This window comes from Cygnus olor, chromosome 18 (genome assembly GCF_009769625.2).
Source record: "Cygnus olor isolate bCygOlo1 chromosome 18, bCygOlo1.pri.v2, whole genome shotgun sequence".
NCBI classification, from domain to species: Eukaryota; Metazoa; Chordata; class Aves; order Anseriformes; family Anatidae; genus Cygnus; species Cygnus olor.
Genome location: NC_049186.1, coordinates 13,049,474 through 13,068,972, shown reverse-complemented (window position 1 = coordinate 13,068,972; position 19,499 = coordinate 13,049,474). Strand labels below are relative to the sequence as shown.

At 40.6% G+C, this 19,499-nt stretch overlaps 1 protein-coding gene across 1 annotated transcript in view; it reads left to right on the top strand.

Moving 5' to 3' along the window:
* FASN (fatty acid synthase) overlaps positions 1 to 19,066 on the top strand; it is a 47,524-nt gene extending 28,458 nt beyond the window's left edge. Inside the window, exons 24-43 of the mRNA XM_040530411.1 lie at positions 521 to 685; positions 901 to 1,019; positions 1,126 to 1,280; positions 1,625 to 1,828; positions 2,815 to 2,965; positions 3,500 to 3,678; positions 4,244 to 4,363; positions 4,512 to 4,634; positions 6,631 to 6,854; positions 7,241 to 7,442; positions 8,513 to 8,664; positions 9,147 to 9,238; positions 9,391 to 9,542; positions 9,829 to 10,068; positions 12,221 to 12,409; positions 12,914 to 13,141; positions 13,607 to 13,827; positions 14,411 to 14,509; positions 14,636 to 14,887; positions 15,911 to 19,066. Coding sequence (XP_040386345.1) covers positions 521 to 685; positions 901 to 1,019; positions 1,126 to 1,280; positions 1,625 to 1,828; positions 2,815 to 2,965; positions 3,500 to 3,678; positions 4,244 to 4,363; positions 4,512 to 4,634; positions 6,631 to 6,854; positions 7,241 to 7,442; positions 8,513 to 8,664; positions 9,147 to 9,238; positions 9,391 to 9,542; positions 9,829 to 10,068; positions 12,221 to 12,409; positions 12,914 to 13,141; positions 13,607 to 13,827; positions 14,411 to 14,509; positions 14,636 to 14,887; positions 15,911 to 16,048 — 3,405 coding nt within the window. The 3' untranslated portion in view covers positions 16,049 to 19,066. The remainder of the gene's footprint in view (positions 1 to 520; positions 686 to 900; positions 1,020 to 1,125; positions 1,281 to 1,624; positions 1,829 to 2,814; positions 2,966 to 3,499; positions 3,679 to 4,243; positions 4,364 to 4,511; positions 4,635 to 6,630; positions 6,855 to 7,240; positions 7,443 to 8,512; positions 8,665 to 9,146; positions 9,239 to 9,390; positions 9,543 to 9,828; positions 10,069 to 12,220; positions 12,410 to 12,913; positions 13,142 to 13,606; positions 13,828 to 14,410; positions 14,510 to 14,635; positions 14,888 to 15,910) is intronic.
* The last annotated feature ends 433 nt before the right edge of the window (positions 19,067 to 19,499 follow it).

Below are 19,499 nucleotides of genomic sequence, written 5' to 3'. Positions count from 1 at the left end.
TTTCTATTGCAGATAGGGCTTACACAACCTAGATTAGTAACATATAAACTCAGTGTTTTCCCTTTCTGTTATTTTCTCTGCTGGGATTTGTACGTTCTTTTTGTCCCTGAAGATCTGCCTTTCTTAGACTGCTGAAATTAAATTTTAGGCACATTCAAATCCTGTATGGGATTTTCCAGCATGGTTACTGCTCTGTTTTTTGCAAATCTCATAGTGTAGTAAGACAAGTTGCCTAACCAGGGCTTTGAGATACTTGTACTACTGCATTCAGAAGATATTTTAGGGAAGAAGGAATAGTCTAGACATGGATAAAATACTGCTATGTTAAACAAATATGTATTTGTACTGAGACAGTACAGAGCTAACACCAAAATTTCCAGCAAAAGCAAGAAAATGGTGGACAGGGCCTATTGTTCCCAGTGAGGCAGTCTTCAGGGAGACTCAGCAAGGTGGTTTGTAGTTTTAATTGATTTAAAAGAAACATCACAAACTTTAATTGTTGTTGTATGTGATTTGACAGGCACAATGGGAAGGCTTATTCAGCAAGGCCTCACTGAATCTGATTGCAATGAAGAGATCTTTCTTTGGCTCAGTTATTTTCCTGTGTCGCCGGCAATCCCCTGCCAAAACACCCATTTTTCTCCCAATAGATGAGACCCATTATAAGTGGGTTGAATCCTTAAAGGTGAGAATTCCTGTGTTTTGGATATTTGGCTTTCCAAATCATTACACTTTCTTAATGAGATATTTAGCAGTATTGGGGTTGCGGGGGGAGAAAAAGAGTATGTATTTGTTCAATTGCTTTTCTTAAAGTACAACTTATTCATCTCTGCCTTAAGGATACAAGGGGTGTTTCCTTTCTGAGGTTCCTGGCAAAACAGTCTGGGGTTTGTCTTGTAGGAGATCTTGGCTGACCAATCGGAGCAGCCTGTGTGGTTGACTGCCACCAGTTGTGGGAACTCAGGAATTTTGGGCATGGTGAACTGTCTCCGCCTGGAAGCAGAAGGCCACAGAATCAGGTACAAAAGCATGCCCTTGAGTCACAGTTGGAGAAGAGATGTTTTTCTCTTAGATTCTTTTCAGTCTTACACCAAAACAAACATAATGACAACTCTTGGCTTCTAGGTGTGTGTTCGTTTCCAACTTGAACCCTTCATCGGCTGTCCCATCCATTAGTCTTTCTTCTCTGGAGATGCAAGAGATTGTTCAGAGAGATCTGGTGATGAATGTATATCGCGATGGAAAGTGGGGCTCCTTCAGGCATCTCCCATTGCAGCAAGGTAACTGCTTTGAGGCTTAAGGATCACTTGCAGGGCTTAAAAGAATAGAATATGAATCGACTTTCATAGACTATGAGTAGCTATTGTTCCCACATTTTTATTATTATTTAATAAGTGGATAATTTGGAATACTTCCGTTCCAGTTCAGACTGAGTAGTAGCATGTTCTGGTACCAGGAAGAGGGATAAGGTATTTAGGGTATGGGCAGAACTGCAGGGTAAGTAAGAGCTTTGTGTGGAGGGCAAATAGAGGAGAAGGCAGCAATTACACATGGAGTTTACTCACTCTGGAAAGTGTGTCCCTGTGTTAATGTGTATAAAGTTAATCTGTTCTTCCTTCTGCAGGACAACCTCAGGAGTTGACAGAATATGCCTACGTCAATGCGTTGACTCGTGGAGATCTCTCATCCCTTCATTGGATTGTTTCCCCACTTCAGCACTTCCACACAACTAATCCAGATGTTCAGCTCTGTAAAGTCTATTATGCATCTCTTAATTTCCGGGACATTATGCTGGCCACAGGAAAGCTTTCTCCAGATGCTATCCCTGGTAAGCTAAAATTACACTAAAAGAAAAATCATTCATATATTACTATGATATAATTTATTCACATAACTTCATTAATTTTATTTATGCAATGGATAAAGTATGTATCAGCTTTTGTTTAGCAAGAAAGTACACTTTTGAAAAGGAAGTATAGCCATACTTCAGGACTATGCACCTAAAACTTGCAAGTTCTACTTCCACTTATAGCCCCATTTTTCACATGGCAGAATTGTTAAAAAGCTATGAAGGAAACATTATTAGCCCCATTGCATAGATACCAAGCATGAGGTGAAATGTTGGAGGTTCCAGAGATGGGCAAGGTACATACCAAGGTGAGAATGTTGAAGTTTCATGCTGCCATGCTACTGGACATGTTTTGCTTTTAGGGGAGAATAATGCAAGGTGAAGTATCTGCTGTCTATGAAATGTAGATTATCATCTAGCTTGGTAGGGAGTTAAGGATTAATGTAATGTCTGTGAAATGGTTTTGAAGCTTCATTTAAACAAAGTAAAAAGTATGTTTGGAGACTTCTATGAGTGACTTTGACTAGGGCTGTGTTTTCCTTCATGACTGAGATTAGTCTCTTCCTAAAGTGTGTGTTCACAGAAACAAAGGTTTAGCAGTAAACCTGTTTTCTCTGTGATCACCCTTTCTAGTTTATGTATCATTCTTTTTTAAAGAGCAAAAAAAGTGTCATTGAAACAGGATGTTTCAATGAAACTTCTCAGATGCAAGCTGGAAACTAAAGCAATACGATCAAGGACAGAGAGTAAAATTTAATGAGACCAAGTCGTTTTCTGCTATTCTTGCTCTTAAGAATGAGAGATTAACTGTGGTGGGTTATGTACTGTGTACATAATAGACAAATCTTAGCATTTTTTCTGTCTCTAGGGTTCCAGCTTTCAAGGACTACTATTTCAGTAAATTCTCTACCAAAAGATTTTAGAAGAGAAGTTTTCCTTTGTAAAAGATGTTTACCTTCTTTCAGGTAACTGGGCTTCACAGCAGTGCATGCTAGGCATGGAGTTCTCAGGACGGGACCTGGCTGGAAGAAGGGTGATGGGATTGCTGCCAGCAAAAGGGCTGGCTACAGTGGTAGACTGTGACAAGAGGTTTCTATGGGAAGTCCCTAAAAACTGGTATGGCATCTTCTGTTTTCTGTTTCATGTACGTGGGTAAGATTTGCCTTGCTGCCTGAGGCTGATGACAACCCTGATCTGACTACAGGACTGCATAATGGGTAGATTCTACTCTGGGAAATGATAATAGAGCTATAGTCTCCCAAGTAGGATTTGGCACAGTCATCTGATTCACTGCAGGAGCTGAGCACTGTGGGTTTTTTGTTTGTTTGTTTTTGTTTCGTTTTTCTACAGTGGCTTGTACTAGTTTTTCATCTCTTTCTTGGGCTTTTGGCTCCTTGTGTTTTGGTATATGCAAAGATTTTTGGTGTGGATTATGTTACTGGTGAGTTACTGAAATACTTCCGTAGAAGAATAAAGCCCTTAGCTGTGCTTGGCCACTGTGGTAATCTGTCATATTGTTGAGAACCATTTATACTCTTTGGTCTATCTTGGCAGTTTAACCTTCCTATTGCTGAAAAGCAAACTTCATCAGGAGAATCTGGGAGGTTTCCAAGGGTAAAGATCTCTTCTCCCCTTCACTTTGCTTCCTAGGACTCTGGAAGAAGCAGCTTCGGTGCCTGTGGTTTATGCCACTGCTTATTACGCCTTGGTGGTTCGAGGTGGTATGAAGAAGGGTGAGAGTGTCCTTATTCACTCTGGCTCAGGAGGTGTGGGACAAGCAGCCATTGCCATTGCCCTGAGCATGGGCTGCCGTGTCTTTACTACTGTAGGTGGGTACCAAGAATCCAGTTTTATTAAATGTGTATGTGTGTGTGTGTGTGTGTATATATGCCTACATTTGTTTTGTTATATGCGTACACACGTGTATATAAAAAATATATTTACGTACATATTTTTTCCCCCAAGCATGATCTACTGTTACCTTGACCTAGTTTCTAGTCTGAGGAAGGGATACATAGTAAATACAGCTACTGACTATGTGCTAGAAATTTTCACAGCACAGAAAATTTATCTACCTTTTGTATATTATGTAATTCAGAAGTATGGGAGAACAAAACTGCTTCATTTTAAATTCAGTGATGTGATCAAAGAATATCTATCCGTTGTAAGGCTTCATCTGCTTCTGGTCATTTCTGTGTCCCATAAATGACTAGCCTCTGTCCTAACATTTGACACCTTGAGAGCCTGAGAGCTTTGAAGCAACTGCTTGGTGGCTGCTTAGACTGCACATCTTTTCTTGAGACCTCAAAGATGAAAATGAATTGTTTTCATCACTAAAGAATTAACATAAAAGTACTAACATCATTCAGTCATCTACTTCTCTTGTACTTCTAGGCTCTGCTGAGAAACGCCAATATCTCCAAGCAAGGTTCCCACAGCTGGATGCCAATAGCTTTGCCAGCTCCCGAAATACTACCTTTGAGCAACATATATTACGAGTTACCAATGGAAAAGGTGTGAACTCAAAAATATTTTTCCTTCTTTAGTTAGCTGTGCCACGTTACATAGCTGCACTTTCTGAAGACAAAAGGGATCACTATAAAACAGGGGTAGGCTCTCCACAGAGTTGAGTTTATTAAAATTCCTTCTTCTTTCATTGCAGGTGTCAACCTTGTGCTGAATTCCTTGGCAGAAGAAAAGCTCCAAGCCAGTTTGCGTTGTCTTGCTCAACACGGGCGCTTTTTGGAAATAGGCAAATTTGATCTATCTAACAACAGTCAGCTTGGTAAGATGAGGCATCAGGAAATACCTTTTGTTATGTTTAAGCAAGCATGACAGCACAACCTACTTACTATCGTAATGCAGGCTAATCTTCAAATTTAGAAAAAGCTTTTTAGCTGAAACATTTGTTTCATAAATAGGAATTTTGCCTTGGCTTTACAAGCCATGTGTTAAATGCATCATTGCAAAATTTGCATTGCTTCTATCACTAACAATTTCTCTAGCCTTTTCCATGAATACGTTCTTGTTCAGCATTTTTCTAGAAGCCTGCATAAAACATGCAAAATAAGTGAGTGATCTTTCCTGAAGTCTTTCTTTATAATCAATGTAGGATGTGTTGCCCACAAAGAGTTTGACTTGGAAGGTAGTAAGAAGCAGCTTTTGCTTCACATGACGCTGTTTACCACTGTCAATTAGCTTTTAGATTTCTTAGATCTGTTAGACAATATTTATAAACTTTTTGGGATGAAACGTGTCTATTTGTAGTAGATTAGTGCACTGTAAAAGTAGCAAATCATAGAATCACAGAACCATAGAATGGTTTGGGTTAGAAGGGACCTTAAAGATCATCTAGTTCCAACCACCCTGTCACGGGCAGGGGCACCTTCCACTAGATGAGGTTGTCAAAGCCCTATCCAACCTAGCCATGAGCACTTCAGGGATGGGGCATCCACAGCTTCTCTGGGCAACCTGTTCCAGTGCCTCACCACCCCCACAGTGAAGAATTTCTTAGTAATATCTAAACTAAAGCATACTCTCTTTTAGTTTAAAGCCATTACCCCTTGTCCTGTCACTATATTCCCTGATAAAGAGTCTCTCCCAGCTTTCCTGTAGGCCCTCTTTAGGTACTGGAAGGCCACTATAGGGTCTCCCCAGAGCCTCATCTTCTCCATGCTGAACAATCCCAACTCTCTCAGCCTGTCCTCATAAGAGAGGTGTTCCAGCCCTTTGATCATACTCATGGCCCTCTTCCAGACCTCCACCAGCACATCCATGTCCTTCTTATGTTGGGAGCCCCAGAGCTGAACACAGTGGTCCAGCTGGGGTCTCAAGAGAACAGAGCAGAAAGGGAGAATCACCTCCCTCGATCTGCTGGCCATGCTTCTTGTGATACAGCTCAGGATATGGTTAGCTGTCTGTTCTGCAAGAGTACATTGCTCGCTGATACTGAGTTTTTCATCAACCAACACCCCCAGGTCCTTCTTCCCAGGGCTGCTCTCCATTCACCACCCATCCCTTCCCTCCAGCATGTTGACCACACCACGCATGAAGTGCATAGCTATACAAGCTGAAATTTTGCCCTCTGTTCTGGGTAAACTTGATCATTTGTAGAATGAACGTAATTGGATTTTTTTTCAGAAAATTACAGATAACTTGATCTGAGGGAACTTTATTTTGTTGTTTCACTAAATATCTGCACCATTTTGATGTCAAAGGGGCAAGATGGATCCATTTCTCTTGGATAGAAAAATAAATTCAAGTATTACAATGTGATGTGTTAGTGAAAAGTGACCAGAATGTTCTCTTGGAGAACAATAGCATATAACAAATGTTGACAGTCTCCTTCCTAATTCTAACCGAATTACAAAAGACTATAGCATCAATTAAAGCTTTTCATGGAGAAGAGTTTCCTACTGGAGAAGGACAGGATGTATATGGGATTCTAGTTCCTCTGTGACTTCTGACTCAGCTGGCACTATATACAAAACATCTTTTTTAACATCAGACTGACCATGTATTAGCTTGTCATTTTGACACAGTTTTTATAGGTGGAGTTTCTGTTAAACTGGTCTACTTGTAATATTACAACCTAATTAATATAGCTTTTAGAGAGTATATGCAAGAATGTGTTTTGAAAAACATGGAATTCTAGCAACTAATGACTGCTTTACTCTTCAGTTTTACACTACTAAGCTACACAAAAACATTTGTGAAGCAGAAGATAGACTCCGTTTTGAAATGGCAGCAGCATCAGGTAATAACAAAGTTGCTTTTTCCAGGAATGGCTCTTTTTCTCAAGAATGTGTCATTTCATGGGATCCTACTGGATTCAATCTTTGGGGAAGCAAACAAAGAGTGGGAATTAGTATCGAAGTTGTTGACAAAAGGCATAGAAAATGGTGTGGTAAAGCCCCTGAGAAGTACAGTCTTCAACAAAGAAGAGGTAGAAGCTGCCTTCAGGTTCATGGCACAAGGAAAACACATTGGCAAAGTTATGATCAAGGTAAGGGCATAATAATTTTGATTCTCTGATGCATCTGTAATCCTCTGTAGGTACTATATGGAATATTCTGATCCAGTTTGACTTGAAGCTATGTAACCAAAACAGCACAGGTTTACAGCTTTTGCTACTGACACTGGAAGTACTATATGGAATATTCTGATCCAGTTTGACTTGAAGCTATGTAACCAAAACAGCACAGGTTTACAGCTTTTGCTACTGACACTGGAATGTATGTAACATTGTCAAGTCTGTCACTCAATCTATAAGTTTGATTCCCAATTGATTGGAGGAGCATAGCTGTGTGTGGAAAGACAGGAAATACGTTTGTGTATCCAAACTTAACTTGCTTTTTGGTGGTTTGATTTGGTTTTGTTTTGCTGTGGAAGATCCAAGAAGAGGAGAAGCAATATCCTTTAAGAAGGTCTGAACCAGTCAAACTCTCTGCCATCTCCCGAACTTCCTGTCCACCGACCAAGTCTTACATCATCACAGGGGGCCTGGGAGGATTTGGGCTTGAGTTGGCACGGTGGCTAATTGAGAGAGGAGCACAGAAGCTTGTCCTGACATCTCGTTCTGGCATACGAACTGGTAAGCAAAAACCATAAATGATGGGGAACATAACTGCCTTCAGCTGACCTCAGTTTGTTGTTTCATTCCATTTTAAGTGTCTTATCAACAAATAGGAATGTCTTGATCACCCTTTTCCCTCCTCTCATGTATATATTCTCTCACTTTCAAGAAGCTGTCATCCCCTTTATTCTAAAGGAAGAAGTATCTTTTAAGTCTGCCTCTTTTTTCTACTACTGCTTCTTTCTTCTTTTTTATACTTCTTAATTCTATCAATTCGTGTTTTCCTTTTTCTTCCTTACCCAGGATTTTTTCTGTAGCTTTACTTTTACCTTTACCCCCTCTATAATGTCTGTATCCAGCTGCCTCATTGCCTTGTCCAATAGCTGTAGCGTGGTGGCTTGCATGCCCCAAGAAAAGGCCTGTAAACACCTTGCTAAAGATACTCTATCCCTCAAGTTCTCAGTGTGGATGGTTGCTTCTGCTCCTTCAGATAACTCATCTAGAAAGATGTGCCCTACTGTCTGGTAACACCAGTTAGTTTTCTTGCTCAGTTTTGAGCCATTAGGTTGATTACAGTCTCAGTACCAAGATTTCTTATCAGTGGTAGTCTTAAAAGTTTCCTTATACAAATTCAGCCATAACTTCTTTCCGTCTTTGCAGCTTTCTTCTTTCTATTGGCAAGTTCACAATTGCACCACTTACGCAAACATATAGATCAAATCCTTTTGTACTTTTCAAGTTTTGGTTGTGCCACTACTGATGGTTGTCTTGCTCTAATCTAGCCACTCTTTACTGTCTCATTACGCAAATTCTTAAGTTTATTTCACTTCACTGTTGCACCCTATCCCCCAAATGTTCTTCCAAATCCCTTGTCCACATTGTGATCTGTTTAGGATACTTCTGAAACTCAAGTGATTTCTATCTACTATTCAGGTTTTGTCCAGTTTTCCTTTTGTAGCTGAATTGGGACTTATTTAGCTATTCGGTCCCTATGTGGTCAGAAAGGTGTAGGAAGCCCACTAATAAAAGCCTGATGGTCTGAATGCTTCATCGTAGACATTATTCACTTTTTTTTTTTTTTTTGGTAGGCTACCAGGCTAAATGTGTTAGAGAATGGAAGGCACTGGGAATCCAGGTCTTGGTATCTACTAGTGATATTGGAACACTAGAAGGAACACAGCTATTGATAGAAGAAGCTATGCGGCTTGGACCAGTTGGGGGCATCTTTAATTTGGCTGTGGTAAGTGCCAAAAATACTTAGGACTTTTAAGAGACAGCAGCCATTAAAGTGGCTTTTGTAGTGAGGGCAGTTCAGGTTTTAGATTTTCTCTTTGTGTTTCAAAGAGCACTTTGTTTGGCCCTTACCTGATGAATAAATAAAGGCTGATCGGTCTGGCCCCTTGACCTGGGAAGCAGCAGTATGCGGCCAGCCAGCTTAGTTCTTTGGTCAGGCGAATGTTGCCCATGACTCCTGGGGACAAGAAAAACCCTATGCAGAACTTGCTAGTTGAAGACTGCAGTGGCAGTACTGGAAAGAGTAGACTTACCACAAACTATGTTGGCCTTGTTGTAATTTGAGGACATCTAGGCAACGTCTGTGTTGTAAAGTTACAAAAATCCATTGTGTAGTGATATCCTTTCATATCTCAAAAACCATGGTAAATTTAAACTGGAGAGAATACTGATTTTTTGTTTTGTTTTTGTTTTAAACCCCTCCAATAGGTCCTTAGAGATGCCATGATTGAAAATCAGACCCCAGAATTATTCTGGGAGGTCAACAAGGCCAAGTATTCAGGCACCCTTCATCTGGACTGGTACGTATCTGTAGAAGGGATAAATATGAACTAGTTTTATGGTTACAGAATTGATCAAACTTAATCATTTTAGTCTTACATTAGCCTTCCACAGCAACACATAGTTAGCAGGCTTTTCTGATGGGTTTCTTTGTCTCCTTCTCCATTCCAAGGGTGACTCGTAAGAAGTGCCCAGATCTGGACTATTTTGTTGTGTTCTCCTCTGTAAGCTGTGGAAGAGGAAATGCTGGTCAAAGTAATTATGGCTTTGCCAATTCTGCCATGGAGCGTATCTGTGAGCAGCGACACCATGATGGACTCCCAGGTAAGATGACTATTTATTGCCCAGAAAAATCTATCCCACCAAACATCCAGAGGAGAACCAATTCACCAGAAATTTGTGCACTTGTCTAGAATGATAATGAATGTTGAAGACTATTTCCTGTCCTAGCTGTTAACCTTAGTCGTTTATGCATGAATGAACACTGACTGTTTAACAGTACAAAGGAAATGCAGGCATTTGCTTAAGCTGTTTTTAACTCCCTTTTGTTGCTGCCATGTGTTTTAGTTAGTTGCCTAGTGTGTTCTTCCTTCTGATTTTTTTGCTACAGGCCTGGCAATCCAATGGGGGGCCATTGGTGATGTGGGTATCCTGAAGACAGTGGGAAACACAGATGTTGTGATTGGGGGAACCATTCCCCAGCAAATCAGCTCATGCCTGGAAGTGCTCGATACCTTCCTGAATCAACCTCATCCTGTCATGTCCAGTTTTGTCATAGCAGAGAAGGTCTCTGTGAAAAGCGAAGGAAGCAATCAACGGGATCTTGTAGAAGCTGTTGCTCACATCATTGGTAAATGCAAAGACTAGCAATTGCATAGTTGGCGCTGATTTTTCTAGAAGTGGTATTTCTCCAGTATGTTCTGAGTGGAATATTGTTTTCAACTGCTGTTTGGAGGAAAGCAAGGGCTGATGTAAAGTACCTCATCCTCTGCTTCTAGAAGCATCCTTTGCTGAAGCTGACATGGGGATACTGCTGATACAGTTATTTCCACAGCAGTTTGCATGAGAACCTGAGAACAGTGTGATGGGGTGAGACTGGAGGTCCATCTGTCCCAGTATTTTGTGTCCAATAGTGCCCAAAAGCTTGTTTCCCTCCTGCTGCCACTCAGCTATGACTGGGCAGCAGCCAGTGACTTCTGGTCCACTTTCAGAGTGGTGGGTGGTTTTGGGAGTGGTCTGTTTAGTGCAATGCTATGCACCTCTGATTCCTCATCTGTCCTTTATTTAAAAAATGTATTTTTATTCATCTTTTCCACTTCCCTCTATTTAATTTGTTGTCCTTTGGAGTCAGCTGTTCTTCTCTTCTTGTTTTTTTTCTTTTAGTCCTTTCCCTTTTGGAGAGAGCTTCAGGGTTTTGTTAGGGCTGGGCTAACATGACATCCCAAATGGAGAAACCAATAGCAACAGTGGCCAATGTCCATTTTCCCTTATCCTGCCAGGTCTCTAGGGCAAGCACTGCTGGACAGTGTCTACATGTCAACGCTTTTGGAAAGCAGTTGTGCTGTTGTAGGTGCTCTGTTCAGCATCTCCCTGTGATTGCTGCGGTATGGGTGTGTTGTGCTAGTGGTGTTCCTAGGGAGTGGATTGGGGCATTATTTGTTTGTCTTTTACTTTAAGTTGCTCCTTCTCTTTCATTGTCTCCAATAATACATTTTGTTGAGTGTGGGCTTATCTCCCATAGTGTGTTTCTGTACATGTGCACACTTACTTCAGTCCCTTTGGTTTTGTTTAGAGTGGACTGGTGCCTTTCTCCAAGTGGAGAATCAATAGGAACAGCCCCCAAGGGGAAAATTCTGGGAGCAAATATATGATTAACGCCTTGAGTGCTACTCCAGATTTGAAAACACTCAGCTTGGGAATTCCCCATGCTGCAAAAAGTGGCTTTTATGTTCTTAGTAATTAACTGGTAGTGTATTCTCTTATCAGCTGTGTGTGATCCCATGTGAACCATAGCTGAACTATGTGTTACAAGAAGTGCAATGTCTTTGTCTGTTTTGAACCTGCTTCCTTTTACCACAGTGTCCCCTGTTCTTGTGTTTTAAGTGAATAATCTGTCAATTCTACTATGTCCCACTTCAGTTGTCTCCCTTCCAAACAGAAGTGTATACTGATCTTTTCTTTCCTACCAAAAGAGGCACTCAAATTAGACAGTCTCCTGAGGGTTAGTTAAAGAATTGTGTCTAGTAACTAACAGCAAATTTGATTGCAGAAAACATTCATGGCTTTTAGAAGTTATATGAAATGCATAGGAGTGTCTGGAAAATTGTACCAGCTGTAGGGTTTGTTTGGAAGGAGAGAGTGGCTGAAGACAATGAAGGGAGAAACTAGTAAGAAGCCTAAGGGTGGAAACATGGGTCAGAATAAGGTGGAGCGGGAGAGGGAAAGCTACGGGTACAGGTGTTATTATGAGAAGCCTTTTGCAGGTAAGGAAAGGATGAGAGATGTGAACAGTGCAAAAATTGAAGGGGAAGAGGGAATTAAGACTGGAAGAAAAGTCAGTTTTTCTAATGTGATAAGTATCAAGTGTTGCAATAAGCCATCATTGACACTGCTAACTGTTTCGATCTCATCTTGTAACCTAGGATTGTGTTAGGTCTGAGACTGGTTTCAGTTACAGTCTTCAGTATGTGAAATTTCTCTAGGTGGCTGTTCTAAACTTTGTCTAGAGCTGAAGTGCTAATGTTCACAGCTATGTAGCTGGGACTGATGTATTCCCTGTCATAAAGTTCTGTACATTTAACGCGTACCCTAAAGACTAGATCCCATGTGACCAGATGTGGGTTGTAGAAGTAATTCTTGAAAGCATTAGATGATCCTGAACGGTAAATTCTGCTCTGTAGCTGAAGTTTATTCAGGTTTGAAGAAAAACAGAAAAGCTGAGAAGAGAGGCCTAGAGCTGAAAAGAAATTGATCTTTTGCTTGTCTGCTGTTTTTTTCCTCAGGTGTCCGAGACGTGAGTAGTCTGAATGCTGACAGCACCTTAGCAGACTTGGGCCTGGATTCCTTGATGGGTGTGGAGGTGCGCCAGACACTGGAGAGAGACTATGACATCATTATGACCATGAGAGAAATCCGACTCCTTACAATCAACAAACTTCATGAACTTTCCTCCAAGTCTGGGACAGCAGAGGGTATAGTGCCTGGATTAGGGTTGCTACCAGTCATCTGAGTACAAATAACTAAGCACCCAACCCATTGTTTTCATCTCTGGTGACATAAGCCTCTATCAAGCCATCAAATAAGATGATTATAGCTGAAAGGCTTTTATATGACAGACGTATTTGTGAAATGCACTGACATTGGATTAGGTCTATCAGTTCCAGGGGAAGAGCATAAAAGATTGTGAAAGCTGTCTTGCTGCCTGGATAGTATCTGCCTAAATGGATATTCTTATGCAGCTGTATGTTTGTATCTGTAGGAATAAACAACATAACATCATGTTTACTGTAAGCTAAAAGCATATAAAGTTGCCACAGAGCACATGATGGTAGAAAGATCCTTATGTCTGTGCCTTGATTTTGTGAGCCAATGGGCTAATCTGGCCAACCATGAGCACCTCTTTTAGGGTTATGGTACAAGACCAAGACTCTGATCCTGTATCTAACTGTGTTTTTCTGGTGTGCTTTCCTTCAAAGAGCTGAAGCCATCCCAGCTGTTGAAGACAGGCCCAGGTGAGCCTCCAAAATTAGATTTGAACAACTTGCTGGTGAATCCAGAAGGGCCAACGATTACCCGTCTCAATGATGTTCAGAGCACAGAGCGCCCTCTTTTCCTTGTTCACCCCATTGAGGGATCCATTGCAGTTTTCTACACTCTCGCTTCCAGACTTCATATGCCCTGCTACGGGCTCCAGTGCACAAAAGGTATCTCAGTTCTTCAGTATCTTGAATTTGTAAATCTAACATTTTGAACTTCAGTTTCCTTATAGAAGGAGTTTTGTTTCTGGACCCTTAAACTCAGAGGATCAAGCATCAGTACCTACAGTCCACACAGGGTTGTGTCTAACAACCCCAGGTAATGAGAAGTATTAGGTTAGATTGAAAAGCTTGTGCATGGGGAAAATGGGACAATTAGATATTTCATTAAGTCCCTGCCAGCAGGTAAGCATGTGGGAGAAAAACAAGGCATAGTGTTCTACCTATCTTTGGAAACTAGAAGCATTACTGTTCCTTGTCCGTAATATAGGTTGCTTACTGTGATTTAGAAGCTTACCTTTAAAATAATGTGGATGTTTCTAATGAGGTTGTTTCTATGTTCATGAAAACATAATTGTCTCTGCTAATGTCTGTTTCACCTGACTCTATTTCTAACTTACTTTCATGTTCTAGCTGCTCCCTTGGACAGCATACAGAGTCTGGCATCCTATTACATTGACTGTATGAAGCAGATACAGCCTGAAGGACCTTACCGCATTGCTGGATACTCTTTTGGTGCCTGTGTAGCTTTTGAAATGTGCTCCCAGCTGCAAGGACAACAGAATGCCTCCCATGCACTCAACAGTCTATTCCTCTTTGATGGGTCTCATTCCTTTGTGGCAGCTTACACTCAGGTAAGAAATACAAAGAAAATCTTCAATCTGGAGACCATCCTCTGTCGTCAGGGAGGATTGAATGCTTACTGGGAGCTTAATATTCTAGATATGAACTATCTGAAAAGCTGAGACTTTTCTTGCTGGAGGAGTTGGGACAGAGCTATAGATAGCGGATGCTTAAGGATGGCTGAAGAGTGGAAGCATGTGGGGGGTGGTCTTCAATAACTGGCACGGGCTGACCCACAAATGCTGCTCTTGCCATGGTAAATAATAATATTAGTATGGAGCCCTCAAGACAAGATCCTAGTGTAGGGGTGCTAGGAAACCCTCCTTAAGCCTTCCTTTCCATTTTAGTTGTGCTTTCTAGGAGATCCTAGAAAGATCCTAGATTCTTGGTAATTGCCACCTGTAGATGTGCTTTCTAATCTGTCCTCAAGGTATCTTTCCTGTGTACCAAGCTTCGGTTTCTCTTTTTTGTTGGTTTCTTCTCCCCCTGCCTTCTTTTCCTATTCAAAGTCCTTTGTTCTGGAATTGTTTTCATCTAGCATTCAAGCTCAGGTATATCGGTTTTTTGATAGCTCTTTACTGCTTGCTTTTCCAGAGCTACAGAGCCAAGCTGGCCCAAGGAAATGAGGCTGCACTGGAGACAGAAGCATTGTGTGCCTTTGTTCAGCAGTTTACAGGCATTGAATATAATAAGGTAATGCTCATTTCTTATATTGCAAAGGAGGGATGTGGATGTGGGTGTTTTGTTTTGTTATTTTTAATGTACATTAATTCCCAGATACTGAGACTAAAGCAAAAAAAAAAATGTTAATATTTCTAGCTGTTGGAGATTCTTTTGCCCTTGAAAGATCTGGAGGCTCGTGTCAATGCTGCTGCAGACCTGATAACTCAGATTCATAGAAACATCAATCGTGAAGCACTCAGCTTTGCAGCTGCTTCCTTTTACCACAAGCTGAAGGCTGCTGACAAGTATATACCAGAGTCAAAGTATCATGGGAATGTGACACTGATGCGGGCGAAGACTCACAATGAATATGAAGAAGGTCTGGGTGGAGACTACAGACTCTCAGAGGTCAGTGTGAGGCCTCCTGTTGGCTGTTGAGGTTCCCCTAAGAGTTGGGAGAATAAAAGAAAAGCATGGAAAACCATTCTTATGGAAGGGTGAAAAGATGAAACCTAACTGAAAGAAATAGTTATTCTGCAGCTATCATGCTCTGACAAGAAATAAGACTCAAGAAGCAAATAAGTTGATTGGTTCCAAACATTTTTCTCAGGGCAGGGAGAGCAAGGAGGTCTAGCTTCTATATTGGATAATCTGTTTTCTATAGCTAATTCTTGCAGCTCCCTAAATAGACAATAAATAAGACGATAAAGATACATGACCTAAATAGATGATAAAGATACTAGAAGAATGTGACTCAACAGAAGTAACTTTAAGACTCTGTTTTTTGGACTGTAGACCACTAAAGTTTGGCTACTGCAGGAGGGCAGACTTCGAAGAGCGAATGTCAGCCCTCTGATAACAGAGGCAGCATTTTCTTAGTTATACTTCGTGGACATTTTCCTGGTATCTGTGCAGTAAAAGATTTTCAAAATCACTTTCCTTCTCCTAGCGTCTTCTGCTCCTTCAGACTTCTGACTTGCATTCATTCTTGATTCCAAGCTAACATGAAATGTGATTTAAAGTTCCATAATGCCCTTAAAGGAAGAGGCATGGGGATGGCGGGAGAAAGATAAGTGGAGGGTTATTTGGTTTTCTTAAGAGCATGGAGGTAGCTACTTCAGTCATTCTTTGATATAGTAGGTAAATTATTCTGTCAGTATCATGTTGGTTGTTTTCCTGCCCAGCTTATATTTGAGTGGGTCACCTGTCAGGCTGCCAAACTACAGTGCTTTAAAACATGAGTTCCAAACAGTGTCCTGTAGATGATCTATGAAAAATGCATCGGAGTAAAACTGGTCATGTTTTCTATTAAATTGGTAGAGACAATAGGGTAAAATATGAGTAACTTAGACTGACAAACCCAAAACAACCAGGTGGCTAGCTGGTTGTAAATTGAGAATGTAAAGTTTTTTCTGTTTTGCATCTGTACAGGTATGTGATGGAAAAGTGTCTGTCCATGTCATTGAAGGGGATCACCGCACCTTATTGGAGGGAGATGGTGTTGAATCAATTATTGGGATCATCCACAGCTCACTGGCAGAACCACGTGTCAGTGTCAGAGAGGGTTAAGTTCTGCTCGCTTACTGTCAATGGTGAAGAAAATGCCAACAACATTCCTTGTTATGACAGACCCCAAGGAACTCTTCCTGTTGTTCAACATCTCATCTGCTCTGCTGCCAGAACTGGGAAGTCCAGCTGCATTTGATTGGTCTTTCTCACTCACTCTTCTTTCCCAACTTTTATGGGTTCTCTCTCCTTTTTCCCTTTTTATGCTTTGTTTTATTCCTGTCCATGTTACATTAGTGCTGTGACTCTGTCACTGTGCACTGCTGTGAGGGTTCCCCACTGATGGTTGCTTCCTACACCTTTGGCAGTATGAAAAACAAATTTAGCAGTAGATTTCTTGTGCTCTATATTGTTTTGTCTTAACAGTATTCCAAAGGGTAAGTGATAGCACTTGTTGACCAAGCCCAGTGAGCAGAGAGGGGAGCTGCAGCTGATTTCGGAGATACCTGTTGTCTGTGAAGAATCTGTCTGTAGGTCAGAAAGAGAATTCCATTGAGGCTTTTGTAACTATGTTGTGTTTATGTTGTTTTTTTTTTTAATTTGATATATTCTAAGTATTTATTGTGTCAAACCAGAGACTTCTTGCTTGGTTTTAATTTATCGTGGGTACCGGAGAAAAACATCCATTTTGGAGGGGTAGGTTTATTCTACAAGGGAAAGTTGCCCATTTTTTAAACCAAAGTGCATCTTTGGAACAGCCTGTTTCTTTTTCGTTTATTTGGTGTTTTTTTTTTGTTTTGTTTTGGTTGGTTGGTTTTGTGTGTTTTTTATTTGTTTTGTGGCCATGTTTTTTTGTTTGTTTTTCACCCCCACACACACACCCTGCCCTGTTCAGAAAGGAAATGGTAGAAGGGAGGGTTCTTGCCATCATTCTCTCTTTTGAGAAGAGAGAGGAGTGGGGGGCAGGATGGATGGTTCAACAGATGCAACTGTATTGAACAGCATTAACTTGAGCTGATAAAAACAGGCAGAGCTGTCCCTAGAGATGTACTCGGTTTTTATTTGTGCAAGGTTCTGTTCTGTGCTTTACCAGAACCATAGTAAAGCATTACTATTGCTTCACCTTTATTCCCTCCCACCTCCAGTCTCTCCACCCAACCAGCCATTTGGAGTGTCAGGGGGAAGAGAGTTCTTCATTGCTAACTGTACAAGTCCTCCTACCCCTGCTCTCCCATAACTGAAGCTCAGGCAAACATACAAGCATCTACCCAAAGCCCCTGCATATTTTATTTAGCACAGGGCTTGCTTAAGCCTTGGGTATTGATTTTTCTCTTGGCAACGAAATGGGAGATCCTACATAACTTAGTTAATTTATCAGTTTGGCATGATTTTAAGATATACTACCTTTTTAAAGGAAACTTTAAATACAATACAAACATAAAATACAATTTAAAAAAAATATTGTCTTTGCTGTGTTGGATCTGTCTTTTCCAAAATCAGTAAATCCTTGCTACGCTTATGATACAGAGGAGACCAGGATAGCAACAAGGTACCAACTAGGAGGCATTATTGTGCCTCCCAGAACTGCTTAATCCCCAGTTCTTTGTGTATTCATTCCCCAGTGAAGTATCCTGTTAGTACAGGAGCATTCTAGTGAGAGGAACAGCTGACTCCTCACTCAGGTTCTGACCTAGTGTTTTTTGCTTATACTACCCTCTGTGGATAGTGGCTGGGTTAACTGGTTTTAGTTTTTTAAGGTATTTCTTTTGTGAAATCTGAAATAAAAACAACGTAATGTCAGCTTAAAGCATTTCCAGAATAAATCTTGTTCTTCCTTTCTTCCTTTATTCCTTTCTTTCTTCTTTTAATATATATATTTTTTTGGTTTGAAGAATGTCTTTCTCTTTGTCTCTCCTAGAATTAAACAGAATTGATCACTCGTTGGCTTTTTGTCTTATTCTCTATTACCATTTTTTTAATCCTAACTTTTATTTGGAATCTCTCATTTCTTGATATAAAGGTAAAACTGCTGCTGGCATATCTAATTTGGATCTGTAGAAATAACAATAATAAAGAAGACTTTAATATTATTTTGGAGCATGGCTTCTTATTGCCATGATTTTAGTATCTTAGATGCAACCAAACCACACACCCACAGGACTGAAGTGGAAACTCTCAAATTCTAATTCTGGCTCCATTGTTGTGGTTTTGGACAAGCCATTAATGCTACCACCTCAGTTTCCCCATCTGTAAAATGGGACTAATAGCATCTACCTCAAGGTCATTGAGAGTGCTAGATAGGCAATGGGTATACATGCTATTAAGTTGTTAGGTATGATGATCAGGTGTTAGGTGGCAATGGAAGGAGGCAGGCAGGTAATGTGTGAAGGGGAAGGTGCCTTACATCTGCAAAGAATGTGATACTGAGGAGTGGCTATACGTACTGGGCATATGTGCATAATATGGGACTTCATTGTATCTACTGCATGCTATCCATGCACATCCTAGCATATGACACCACGTAAAACAAAAATGATGAGGACTGATATTTTTTTTTCTACTTGTTTTACTGCTGGCAATGGTAGTGAGCCTCACACAGAGTGAAATAATCCTATTTGCCTTGGTTATGTTGAAAACCTAGAATGAAAAATAAAGGAGTGATTAAACTTTAATCAAACAGGTACAATTTTTCTGCACTAAAATGAAGTGTTTAACAAGTCTGACCCAGCTTCTCAGCTTGGAATGAAAGTGGTGCAGTTCTGAATGGGCTGTGTGGAGGGAGCAAGGACTAATGCTGTTCCAGCTCTCTGAGCAGAAGTTGTACAAGTTCTCTGTATAAACATAAATGTGCATGGTCTCCTCTAGGCAAAGCTTGAAGATACTGGTTTAGTAATAGAAGTTCCTCAAGAATTACTTATAGCCTTTATTCTCTCAATGTTCTTGTGGTTGTTATTTGAAAAGCAGAAGGTTATTGTTTTGTTTTTCCCATAATTGTCTAATTATGAGCTACTGCCCTGTAACCCATTATGTAACTGGCTACTGAAAACAGTGTGCCAAAAATAAAAACCTTATTAGTGCTGGTATTGCTTGTTATTTCTCAGTGGTCTATTAACTACACGGGTGGAAAAATAGCAGCATCATGCAAAATGAAATACTGCAATTGCTGGTTTTGAGAAGTCAAAGATTTACCCTTCTTTGTGAAACTGAAGTGGAAATCTCTTGTCAATTGATACCTGCATCCCTTTTCAGTTAGTTTCTCAGAGGCTTCTCTACACCATGCTGGTCTTCCTTGAGACTGCAAAACATAGCCAGTTATTGGCCCTGAAGCCTTACTTAGGCTCACAAAAACACATACTGCTATTGTGAAATGGTGTGCAGTAAACCTTGAATCTGCAATATAGCCTAACACTAAAAGAGAACAAGAACATATGGTACACAGTGGATATAATTGTCAGCACTAAAGCTATTACTTTGCGTTTGTATTCTGTCAGCTTCCTGAGGGGAAGAAATACTC